The 13,598-nt window shown below is 37.2% G+C and overlaps 1 protein-coding gene across 1 annotated transcript in view; it reads left to right on the top strand.

Annotated features, from left to right (window-relative positions):
* The window catches only part of Cntnap2 (contactin associated protein like 2), a 2,102,194-nt gene that overhangs the window by 907,366 nt on the left and 1,181,230 nt on the right, over nt 1-13,598 (top strand). The window contains exon 8 of the mRNA XM_029535530.1: nt 4,036-4,300. Within this exon, the coding sequence (XP_029391390.1) occupies nt 4,036-4,300 (265 nt within the window). The remainder of the gene's footprint in view (nt 1-4,035; nt 4,301-13,598) is intronic.

Here is a 13,598-nt window from a genome sequence, read left to right on the forward strand (position 1 = left end):
GGGGAAAAAGAAAGGGTGCCACAAAAGCTCACACTGAGTTTCTTCAGGATTCTGTGGAGACTGGTTTCAGATTTCTTGGAGAAGACCAAATAGTGAGGATGTTTCAGCATCCTGCCTCTCTGTGTACTGCTAGGTAGTCCAAGGATAGTCACAAATGTTTATCATGGGGCTTCTCGTATAATAGAAAGTATTTAATTGGGGGGGGGGTTGCTTAAAGTTTCAGTGGGTTGGCCCATTATCATCATGGTGAGAAACATATCAGGAGCATGGAACTAGAGTATTAAGTGATAATTACATCCTGATCTAAAGCCAGGAGAAAGAGAGAGAGAGAGAGAGAGAGAGAGAGAGAGAGAGAGAGAGAGAGAGAGAGAGAGAGAGAAAGCCAGACATAAGCCCAACCTCAGTGACACAATTCCTCCCTCTAACAAGGCCACACCTACCATAATCCTTTCCAACAGTCACACTATCAGTGAAAAAATATTCAAATATATGAGCCTAGGTGAGCAATTATTCAAACCACACTATACATATACCACATACAATGCATAAATGCTGACCAATGTACACAATGTAATACACATACATATACCACATAGCATGCACACAAACACACATGTCCACTATAAACATATATAAATACACAGATATGTGCCACATACAATTATACATAAAGATAGGCACATAATATATGCATAAAACACATGTACTGACAAGGCAATTACTATACATACATGCACAAACACTTCATATATTATGTACATGAACTATGGACTATAAGGGCAAATGCTACCATCTATGATCACATACAAACACACAGCCACTCCCACTAACACACACAGTCCATATGTAATGTGTACACACACTCACACACACATACACACACTTTTAAGCTTTTTAAACATTGCATAAAATAGCATGTGTCATTTAACTGTTCTCAAAAATTGACATTTCACGAAAAAGGTGTAAATCAAAATAATACTATATTTTTGCCAACTTCGAATGACTGTTTTATTTTTAGAATCTTTTTATCTGTTTAGTTATATTTTGGCCCCTTTAAAAGCATTCATCATTGAGGCACCAAAGGTGTTGCACGTTTTCTTTCTTTCTTTCTTTCTTTCTTTCTTTCTTTCTTTCTTTCTTTCTTTCTTTTTCTTTCTGTCTGTCTTTCTCTTCTTCTTCTTCTTCTTCTTCTTCTTCTTCTTCTTCTTCTTCTTCTTCTTCTTCTCTCTCTCTCTCTCTCTCTCTCTCTCTCTCTCTCTCTCTCTCTCCTTCTCTTTCTTTCCTTTTCTTTCTTTTAAAATCCATATTTTGTTCCCCTCCAGGTCCACCCTCTGACTGTTCTACATCCCATACCTCCTCCCCACACCCCTGTCTCCACATGAATGTCTCCATCCCCAGTCTCCACTCTACCAGACCTCTAAACTCCCTGGGGCCTCCAGTCTCTTGAGAGTTAGGTATATCTTCTCTGACTGAACTCTGATTCAGCAGTCCTCTGCTGTATCTATGTTGGGGGCATGTCTTAGTCAGGGTTTCTATTTCTGCACAAACATCATGACCAAGAAGCAGTTGGAGAGGAAAGAGTTTATTCGGCTTACATTTCCACATTGCTGTTCATCACTGAAAGAAGTCAGGACTGGAACTCAAGCAGGTCAGGAGCAGGAGCTGATGTAGAAGCCATGGAGGGATGTTCTTTACTGGCTTGCTTGCTCTGGCTTGCTCAGCCTGCTCTCGTATAGAACCCAAGACTACCAGCCCAGAGATGGTCCCACCCACAAGGGGCACTCTCCCCTTGGTCATTAATTGAGAAAATGCCCTGCAGCTGGATCTCATGGAGGCATTTCCCCAACTGAAGCTCCTTTCTCTGTGATAACTCCAGCTGTGTCAAATTGACACAAAATTAGCCAGTACAGGGCATATCAGCTGTGTATGCTGCCTGTGTGGCGTTCCAGTATCTGAGAGATCTCAGGGGTCCAGGTTAATTGACACTGCTGGTCCTCCTGCAGGGTTGCCTTCCTCCTCAGCTTCTTCCAGCTTTCCCCTAATTCAACCACAGCGGTCAGCAGCTTCTGTCCATTGGTTGGGTGCAAATATCTGCATCTGACTCTTTCAGCTGCTTGTTGGATCTTTTGGAATCATGATAGGTCCCTTTTTGTAATCACTCCATAGCCTCAGTGTCAAGTTTTGGGACCTCCCTTTGACCTGGATCCTACTTTGGGCCTTTCTCTGGACCTTCTTTTCCTCGGGTTCTTCTCCATTTCCATTCCTGTAGTTCTTTCAGACAGGAACAATTATGGGTCAGAATTTTGACTGTGAGATGACAACCCCATCCCTCACTTGATGCTTACTTGATGCAGCCTTCCTACTGGATGTAGGCTCTACAAGTTACCTCTTCCCAATGTAGGGCATTTCATCTAAGGACTCTTGCTTTGAGTCCTAAGAGTCTCTTACCTCCTAGGTCTCTGGTACATTCTGGAGGGTCCCTCCAACTTCCAAAATCCCAAGGCTGTGTGTTTCTATTCTTTCTGATGGCCCTCAGGGATTTCAGGCCTTCCCCCACCCCAATACAAGATCATGTTCCTCTCTTTGTGCCCCCCATCCCCTTTTCATCCCAGATCCCTCCCTCCCCCATTGTGGTTGATTTCTTCTCTGTCACAAGTGAAACTAAGGCATCCTCACTTGTGCCCTTCACCTTGTTGACATTTTTGAGTTCTGTGGGCTGTATCTTAGGTATTCTGTATTTTTTTTTTTTGCTAATATCCACTTATTAGTGAGTGCATACCATGCATGTCCTTTTGGATCTGAGGTACCTCAGTCAGGATGCTATTTTCTAGTTCCATTCATTTGACTATAAAACTCAGGATGTCCCCATTCTTAATAGCTGAGTAGTAGTCCATTTTGTAAATGAACCACTTTTTCTGTATCCATTCTTCTCTCCTGGGACATATTATTTACATTTTTAATAAGTAAAACATTAGTTCTAACTAAAGCTCATTCACTGTTGATTTTGAGACGTATCCGATTGGTAGTCAAACTACAGAGTATCAACCATGGAAGTTCTGTATTAAAGAAAATATAACTATAATAAATTTTGAAACTAGAGAAGACTGAATATATATATAATGTATATATATATGTATATGTAATATATATATATGTATATATATGTAATATATATATATGTAATCTACAAGTATATTCTATTTTTAACAAATTATTTGTACACAACTACAGAATAATTTTTTGTAGTAAAATCTACACATATACTGAAAACACTAGGAAAAACAATGAAATAGTTCATTTTGTAAACATCCCTCCAAAGTGGACACTTTATAAGAAATTTGCTCAAAGATATTAGTAGCTGCTACTTCAGGGAAATTCACTCTGCTCCTGCAGACTGTCTCCTCACATCCACACTCTCCTGCTGCACTAGCTGACCAGTCAGCACTCTTACTCAGGAATGCTCTTTAATTGTCTGGGACACAACACTATAACACAAGCAAGTGGTCAATTATAACACCTCAGTCGCTCTGCATAATTAGTTCTTGTCCCTGGAAAGGCAAACATTAAAAAATAAACCTGCAAAGTTATAGAACTAAGTGAATTTAAATATTACCTCAGGAAGACAATCTGTTTCAGATTTAATAGTTAATGGGCTACAGTTGAAATTGTTGGGCATTGGGGAGAATATATATATATATATATATATATATATATATATATATATCATAGAAAGACAGAAATAATAATTTCCTCATATTCCTAAACCTATGAAAGAAGACTGTTCCTTTAAAAGATGAAAGAAATCCTTAATGTGGTCTCCATCACAGCAGGCAAGGAAGGTGTCAGTCTTTTGACTGGTATTGCATGCTACACTGTGAACTAGGAGCCGACCTATTGCATTTACGGGATCTAACACTCCAGGAAGTTCCAGGAAGATTCATGCATGCACTGAATTAAGTTTACTACAGGTTCAAACACTGCTTGTAGAAACAGCTCTTTATCAATAACCTCACATAGATGTTTGCTTGCTTGCAGGGGAATCTGAGTTTCTCTTGTGTGGAGCCCTATACAGTACCAGTCTTCTTCAATGCTACAAGTTACCTGGAGGTACCTGGCAGGCTTAATCAGGACCTGTTCTCAGTCAGTTTCCAGTTTAGGACTTGGAACCCCAGCGGTCTCTTGCTCTTCAGTCACTTTGCAGATAACTTGGGCAATGTGGAGATTGACCTTGTGGAGAGCAAAGTGGGCGTCCACATAAACAACACACAGACCAAGACAAGCCAAATTGACATCTCCTCAGGTCAGTGTCATCTGCTTATATTTGCTTCTGAAATTGCTATCAATGGTCCCAAAGCCGAGGCTGATGGCTGGGTCTCTCTCTCTCTCTCTCCTTCCCTCTTTCTTTCTTTTTTTCTTTCTTTCTTTCTTTCTTTCTTTCTTTCTTTCTTTCTTTCTTTCTTTCTTTCTTTCCTGTCTTTCTTCTTTTTAAACTGGCATTACAGGCTCATGGCTATTCTTCCATTTGAAATTTTAAAACTTTTTCTTCATTACACTATATTCTGCTTAAGAGAAATGGAGAAGTGATAAAAGCACAGGGTGAAAAGTTGGTTAACCTTGAATTATGCCACATGAGTCTTCTAGACCAGACATTCTCAGCAATCTGGTTGTGATCCCCTTAGGGCTTGTGCATCAAATGTTCTTCATATCAGATATTTACATGGTGATTCATAACAGTAGCAAATTACAGTTATGAATTATAGTTATGTAGATCTACACAGCATGAGGAACTGCATTAAAGTATTGCAACTTAGAAAAGTTGAGAAACACTTTTCTAGATGGTATGTCATATTTAGTAGAGAAATTAATACTCCTTGGCATGCTTGTTTTATGCATAAAATCAAATAATATTTGTAGTGACATGATAGTGTTCGATATATTTGACCTCATGGGGATTCAAGTATCTCTTACTATTAGTTACAAGATAATTATCTGTTTAAATGAGTAGGTTAATTACCTCAATCAAAACTCCAAAGTGTTACTCCTAGACACATATATGCCATATGTGAGAAAAACTTAGCAAAAGGTAAATAGAAACAGAATAGCAAAGTAAATATTTCAACTGAGGAAGACAGACTTGGCTTCACTGGGCACTATTTTAAGTAGGTATTCTTGTGATATCCTAAGCTGAAGCTTAGGATATACTATAAGTTGAAACTGAACAGTCCTAACATATTTTTAGATGACTATGGTATTGGGAAAGACAACACTTCAAAGTGGCAAACTATGAACCAAGAAAAACTAGGTACAAGGTGGAATAGTAATAAACAGCATTTTTAAACAAGTTTCTTTAGTTATTGCTTGAAACAGGAGCATTAGTTACATGTTGATGTGATAAACAAAGTACCAACCAAAACCAACAGGGATGGAAGAGTTTGGCTTAGCTAACAATTTCATGGTATGCTATGTGATGGCAGCAGTTGCATGAAGCAGCTGGGCATCTTTCATTCGGGGAGCAGAGAAAACAGTGATGTTTAATTTGCAAATAGCAATTCTGAAGAGAGGAAAGTAGCATTTACTGAACACTTAGTACAGATGTGCCAATTACAAGGGAGGAGGTCATGACAAATATACCAGGTGTGTAACTTCCTCTGCATTTTAGAGTAGGACATGGTCATTCTACAAGTGAAGTGCAGATACCTGGCACCCTATCTAAGACAAAATCACTTGGTTCATATCATTTCTTCATCACTGCTCTATGCTTCAAGATCCTCCAGGGCGGAGGCCATAAATAGTCTGTTCCTATCTTGAACTTTTATAAAATCATTTGGAAGAGATGTTCCAGGAAGGTTCCATAATTTTAGCATTAACTTCTTGCACTAGCTGTCAATCAAGTGTTCTACTGAAGGAGCCCTGTCTCCTCATACAACGGGCTCTGTCCACCTGTTAGGACTAACTCCATGGCCTTTACCTTTTCAAAGAATGGCTGATCATGGTTCTGAAGGGCTGCATGTGGATTATTGAAATGCCAAGACACTCCTGTCTGTATTCTGATTTTACATTATTATTTTCTAATTTTTCCTGCAAGTCAGTTGAAATGATAAATTAACCAATTTTTATCATTTTCTTCTCTGGTAAGCTCAGCTGGGGAGGTTCAGAGTAAACAGGAAATATCTAGAGACCCAGAATAAGATAAAACAAATATACATAAATGATTTATACAGTTGAAAAGCAATCTACTCTCTGGATTAAAGGCTCTTTTCTAATAACTAACCACATAAAAGTGTTAGCATGTAGTCCTCCCTCCTGGCATTATTTAAGCAAACCAACTTGCTGATGTGTTTCCATGTAACTGAAACATTGTGATGGAAATAATAATATTTTAACACAGTGAAGATTAAACTTGTCCATTTGATTAAGTCTATCTTAGGTCTCCAAGATGCTTTTATCTAACTTAAAAAGTGTTAAAATTGAAGATTCAATGAAGGAATCAAACTAAAAGACTGTGTAAAATTCATCCATAAATCATTAATTAATGTTTTTTAAATTCAACTAATTGACCTTAATAGATTGTCTTAAAGATATAGAAATGGACTTTACAATATTTATCAATTTAGCAAAAAAATGTCTAACTTAAAGGAAACTGACATGAATTCTGGAATATTTTAAATCTCACTCTTAGCTCCATGGACTGTTTCAAAATTGTATTTCCCTGTATATGTACTTAAAATGAAAGCCATGTTATGATTACACATATTTTCAAAAACTAAGAGTCAGTAACAGAAAAATGTCCATCTAAAATACATTTTATCTAGCTAGTCTCTCAGCTGATGAAGTCCCTAACATGAAAGCAGGAATAAATGAGTGTAGATTCCAAGTACACATAAAGGTGACTCTGTCTTTATTAATAGTGCTGTGGAGACTGAACAAGATAGTTCCTGGGACTTGCTGGCCAACCATTGAGGCCAAATAGAAAAACTATTTTAATATAGTGACATTTTTTCTCAAAATATTAGATGGTGAACAATGAACAAAGACCTGACATTGACTTTTGGTCTCAACGACATATACATGAATGTGAGCATTCACATATAGGCTCACACACAAAAACACATATGTACACATAGGCACATTCAAAATCATCGCTTTATCTTCAAAATACCTTGTTGTAAACATTTTTTAAATACAAAAAATTCTATAAGAAAAATACTTACCTGTAGCATTTTGTTGGATGCATACAGAGCAGGTCATTGAAAGACCAATTCATTTCTTGAAAATGTTGGCTCAACTGGTGGTTAGCATGTAGAAGAATGTGAACTGATCCACTCTTATCTCCTTGCACAAACCTCAAGTCTAAGTGGATCAAGGAACTCCACATAAAACCAGAGACTGAAACTTATAGAGGAGAAAGTGGAGGAGAGCCTCAAAGATATGGGCACAGGGGGGGAAATTCTTAAACAGATCACCAATGGCTTGTGCTATAAGACCAAGTATCGGCAAACGGGACCTCATAAAATTGCAAAGATGCTTTAAGGCAAAGGACACTGTTAGTAAGACAAAAAGGCAACCAATAGATTAGGACTTTACCAATCCTGAATCCAATACAGGACTAATATCTAATACATACAAAGAACTCAAGAAGTTAGATTCCAGAAAACCAAATAACCCTATTAAAAATGGGGTACAGAGCAAAACAAAGGATTTTCAACTAAGGAATACCAAACGGCTGGGAAGCACCTAAAAAAATGTTCAACATCCTTAATTATCAGGAAAATGCAAATCAAAACAACCTTGAGATTCCACCTCACACCAGTCAGAATGGCTAAGATCAAAAAACTCAGGTGACAGCAGATACTGCCGAGGATGTAGAGAAAGAGGAACATTCCTCCATGGTTGGTGGGATTGCAAGCTAGTATTTATAATAGCTAGAAGCTAGAAAGAACCCAGATGTCCCTCAACAGAGGAATGGATACAGAAAACATGGTACATTTACACAATGGAGTACTACACAGCTATTAAAAACAATGAATTATGAAAACGTTAGACAAATGGATGGATTTGGAGGATATCATCCTAAGTGAGGTAACCCAATCACAAAAGAACACACATGATATGCACTCACTGATAAGTAGATATTAGCCCAGAAGCTCANAATACCCAAGATACAATTTGAAAAACACATGAAACGCAAGAAGGAGGAAGACCAAAGTGTGGATACTTTGGTCATTCTTAGAAGGGGGAACAAAATACCAATGGGAGTAGATTACAGTGGCAAAGTGTGGAGCAGAGACTAAATGAAAGGCTATCCAGAGACTGCCCTACATGGAAATCCATCCCATAAACAACCACCAAACCAAGACACTATTGTGGATGCCAAAAAGTGCTTGCTGACAGGAGCCTCATATAGCTGTCTGCTGAGTGACTCTGTCAGTGCCTGACAAATACAGAAGTGGATGCTCACAGCCATCCATTGAACAGAGCACAGGATCCCCAATGTAGGAGCTAGAGAAAGTACCCATGAACTGAAGGAGTTTGCAGCCCCATAGGAGGAACAACTTTATGAACTAACCAGTAACCCCAGAGCTTCCTGGGAATAAACCACCAATCAAAGAAAACACATGGTGGGATTCATGGCTATAGCTGCATATGTAACAGAGGATTGCCTTGTTGCACATCAATGGGAGGAAGGCTCTTGGTCCTGTGAAGGTTCTCTGCCCCAGTGTAGGGGAATGCCAGGGCCAGGAAACAGGAGTGGGTGGATTGATGAACAGGGGGATGTGGGGGGGGGGGATAGGGGATTTTTTCAGAGGGTAAACTAGAAAAGGGGATAACATTTGAAATATAAATAAAGAAAATATCTAATTAAAAGGGATAAAAAGAAAGGTCAATTCAAAGTTTCTCAGATATAGCCATTAAATACTTGTATCTTCTTTTTGATATTCATTAATAAATTCTGTGTTCAGTTGATTCAAACTCCCTTTGTTCTCTCTTTTACAACATAGTTCTTGAGTATTAATTTAAAGAAAATCTTACAGCTAAGAGGATAATCTATATGACTCACATTCTCCTTACACCTTTTCCTCCAATTCAGGATGACTCTTCTGCATTCCTGGTAGTCCTTGGCAAAAAACTCATTTTATATATATATATATATATATATATATATATATATATATATATATATATATATTAATGGTGGGACATGAGAAGTCGTCAATAAAAATTGGCCTATGGAGCAACATCTGTTCTCTATGGAGTTCTTTTAATTTTGCCTTTCATATTCATAGCTCTAGGTTAGGTAGACACAATGATTAGTGCGTTTCAAATGATTTGGGTCAAAGCATAGTACGGAAGCATCTTCTGGCATACACATTCACACAAATACACACAGATCATCTGCTGATGCAAAATTTCATGAAGTGAAATTAATTTTGACATTTCTAATGTGTTATGATTAGTTTGGATATTTCTATTTTTTTTTGTTATTTTTCCATTCAAGTAATTGGCATGATCATGACCCTCTACAATGAATTCATCCCCTAAGAACACTTTGGCCAACACAGACCTACACATCTGTCACATAATTAGAAGAATTGGAATGTTTCAAAGCTTGAAGAAGCCTGCAGTTATTTACTTCAGTTTTCATTTTCGAAAATTAGCTGTATCTTCTGGGTATTACAACAGATCATACATAGAAAAAAAAAAAGAAAGAAACAGAAAAGAAACTATTAATATAAAGATTTTTAGATTTAATGACCATTTGAAATATTTTTTTATTTCACTGTACCTCATTATTATAAAACCAAATGTAAACAAATTCTCAGAATAATAAGTTATGGTATCCTAAACTCACATAATCATAAACTATGATTTCACATATAAATGTATATTAAGTAAATGTGATTTTTGTTAATCACTTCTCTTAAACTGTTAGTAAAATTTTTTAATCAATGCAAGAGTAAAGGAAGCCTTTCAGAAAAATCATTTTCGATATTTTCTCCTCTAAATGAGCTGTTTGGTTTAGACCACACTATGCAAAGTTCCTAGTGTTGTTTGTGTAGATTTTGCTTCAATTATATAATGATAGTTCAAATATCTGAACTGCCTCAGAAATCTGAATTCTGCAAGCATCACCTTTGTTTGTATTTCTAGCTCTAGAGAACATCTTTTGTGGAGCTGTTTCATTTATTTGTCTTTCTTAGTAAAATTTCTTTGGAAACCTTTGAGTCCTATCTGGGTATGCTGTAGACAGAATAAATGGTTTATTCATTTGGTGTGTGTCTGGGAGCGGCTGGGGAGTGCTGACAAACTCCCAGTTCAATCTGAGCAGATGCATTTGCTGTGGACTAATCATGATACAATCAAGGAGCAAAATATCCTTTCTCTTAATTTTTTGTGAACATTTAAAAATCTGACAAGCCTATTAGCATTTCTTTATACACTAGTGTTTAGTTTTCAATGTTCAGATATCTCTTAAAAATAGTTTTTCTGTTTAATTATTTTACTGTCAATAGATTTTTCATTTCTATGATTTTATGCTTCACCATCCCCTAAGAAAAACTTATCACCTAAAAGAATCAAAATAATAGGGCCAGTGAGATGCACCTCAGAGAGTAAGGCACCTGGTGCAGATCCGTAGGACCTCAGGACCCACATGGTGGAGGATAAGAATTGAATCTTACAATTTGTTCTGACCCACACCTATGTAATGGCATGTATGTGCATATGTGTGGACAAAATTAAATAGAATATAACATAAAAATGATATAGAGGGATAATTAGCTTTTCTCAAGGATGAGCCCCCAATGGGTTATCTAACACTCAGAAATGAGTCCTAAAATCACATCAACTTAAGCAACACTAAAAGAATTCAGCAGAATATGTTTTGATATTTATGTGTGTGACATATAAAGAAAAAGAAGCCATGAATTTAAGGGGGAATGGAGGGAGGAAAGGGAAGTGGGAGATAATTTTAACTGAAAATTTAAAAATTGTAATAAATATTAAATGTAAAACTAATAAGTATTTCATATATTTCAAATGAGTTACATAAGAGTGCTTTATATCAAAGTGAATGGGAAATTAGTAACTCATACTTGGTTCCATAGTTCAACTTTAAACAGTAATTACTAGATGGCTTTTAAAAAGCCAAACATAGTGGCACATGTAGTGTCAGCCAGAAGCATCCCAAGGCTGCAAGCAGCATGAGCTACATGCAGAGATCCAGGTAAATGTCTATGCCTGGAGCAGTGTGCTGGAATAAGCAGTATGGATGTTTATAAAGATCTATAGATCTGAATGCAGATGTCTTTGGAAATATCTATAATACAGGCTGATGATTTTATTTTCCCCAATTCACAAATAGACTTTCTGTGAAAGCCACATGGTACCAAGTAAAAATAGTTTGAGCACATGGTCTCTAGCTCCGGGCTAGTTTCATCTAACTGAGTTTCTATTATGTCTAGACTCCCACTGTGCCTGTGTGTTGTGAATTTGGTCTAACACTTACATTATGTTGTTTGGGTTCCCAAAATTGCCCGAGAGTCCGTATGTAAGACACTGAGGGTACCTGTCCCCAGTTGGTTCTGACTGGTAAATAAAATTGCCAGGGTCCAATGGTTGGACAGGGTCCCGGGCAAGGGGACTGAGATAGAGAAAGGAGAAACACTTTGCCAGGAAAGGATCTACCAGGCCCGAGAGTCTAAGAAGAGAAAGCATAGCAATCATGTAAGAGCTGGGAAAGATGGCCCTAGCCCCTTCCCCATCCCTCCCCTGTCCCCTACTGGGTCTAGGGCAACAAGGGTGTACTATGTATTTTAGTAAGTAATAACTCAGGAATCAGAGGGAAGATGTTAGCCACATGGGTGTTTGGAGGTGGCCCAGCCATTGAGCTGATGAAGGCATATTAAATATAAGATAGCATGAGTGTGTTTCATAGGGGAATCCAGAACATTGGGTAGGTAGCAGGTAGCACTGCCACATTCGCTGCTGCCGCTGCCTTTTAAGTAGCTTTAATCACATAGAGCAACACTGTGCTGTCATCATGCTAGCTGAGTAGAAATCTACTTTTAATTATACTTCATTGCAGCTGGTGTGCTTTTTACAATAGATGCAATTATATCCCAAGATGAACTAAAGAAGGGAAAGACTAGGGTAGTTTTGTGATATTAGCCATTGACGTATTCTTTACCAAGCAAAGGGGATTGTTATAATAACACCTAGGTTGCCATACCCATTTTGCTTTCCATAAGATTTGTAAAGTAATTATTTTTCTGTCTTCAGAGGTGATAAATAAGACACATTTGAATTATGATAAAGTTTACAAAAGAAAATAGAATAAAAGTATAAATAAACCTCAGTGGGTAATGCTGATTTTAGCCAAGCCATGTGGTAAAAGGTCAGTTACAAATTCTATATCGTCAATAAAACTAGGAGGACAAAAATAATGAATGAATAGCAACAAAAAACATAGTCTAGAAACTTAGAAGTTATGCACATATAGCTATGTAGCTGAAGATCAAATAAAAACAAGAAAAATAAGAATGGGAGAAGACATCAAAAAAAAAGTTAAATTTGCCAGAACTATTTCTTTCTCTACATTCCTTAATGACTATGAGTTGCACTTTCTTTCCGGTTTGAGTTTGTACAGGTCTTGTCTATAATGTCAAAACAGCTGTGAGCTTATGTATCCAAGTGCCCTGTTCTATCTGGAAATCATTGCTTTGTTGTAATCATCCCTCCTATGACTCTTACCGTCTTTCCTACACCTCTTCTGCAATGATGTTGATCCCCGAGAAGAGAGGGTGGTGTGATATGGATGTCCCCACTCAGGGCTACACAGTCCTCTCCAAAGTCTCTATCTTTTCTCCTTGGCCAGTTGAAGACCCTTGTGTTGGCCATCTTAGAAACTATTAGTCATTGATGTCATAGGAATAGGGAGAGGTTTTTTTTTTGTTTTTTTTTTTTTTTTTTTTTTTTTTTTTTTTTTTTTTTTTTTTTTTTTTTTTTTTTTTTTTTTTTGGTTTTTTTTTTTTTGATGTGTGACTTGATAGGTCTTCCATGCTTCAGTGAATGGCCACATATGAAGAGTATGTAGTCAGCACTAACTGAACTAAATGCTGACAAAAAGTCAAATGGAATGAGAAGTGGGACTAGGAGTTTAGGGAGGTGAGTAAATATGATCAAAATACAGTCTATGAGACTCCCAATTAACAAAACTCTTTTAAAGTATAAAAACTGAATTTTTATTTCCAAAGGAGATTAGTAATAATGAGCTAAAGCAATATATATTTTCACAAAAGAAAGACAATTTAATTAAGTTTAAATATTTTTGCTTTGAGTAACTTAAGGATTGTTAACAAATCATAGTGGTAAGGCATGGCGCCATCTGGAGTTACTGATTTTTGCTGCAGTCTGGGGAAATGTAGCAGACTTCGGACAGGGTTATCCATGTCCAGATTCCTCATTAACCTCAAGATAAGGAATGCTGCAGAGACACGGTGCTAAGCAGAAAATTCTGAACAGAGATACAAGCATCTGTCATCCCTTACCTTTGTGTAAAGCATGCATGCGGACTGATGAGTAACTTATTGCTACATGAC

This window comes from Mus pahari, chromosome 2 (assembly GCF_900095145.1).
Source record: "Mus pahari chromosome 2, PAHARI_EIJ_v1.1, whole genome shotgun sequence".
Taxonomy (NCBI): Eukaryota; Metazoa; Chordata; class Mammalia; order Rodentia; family Muridae; genus Mus; species Mus pahari.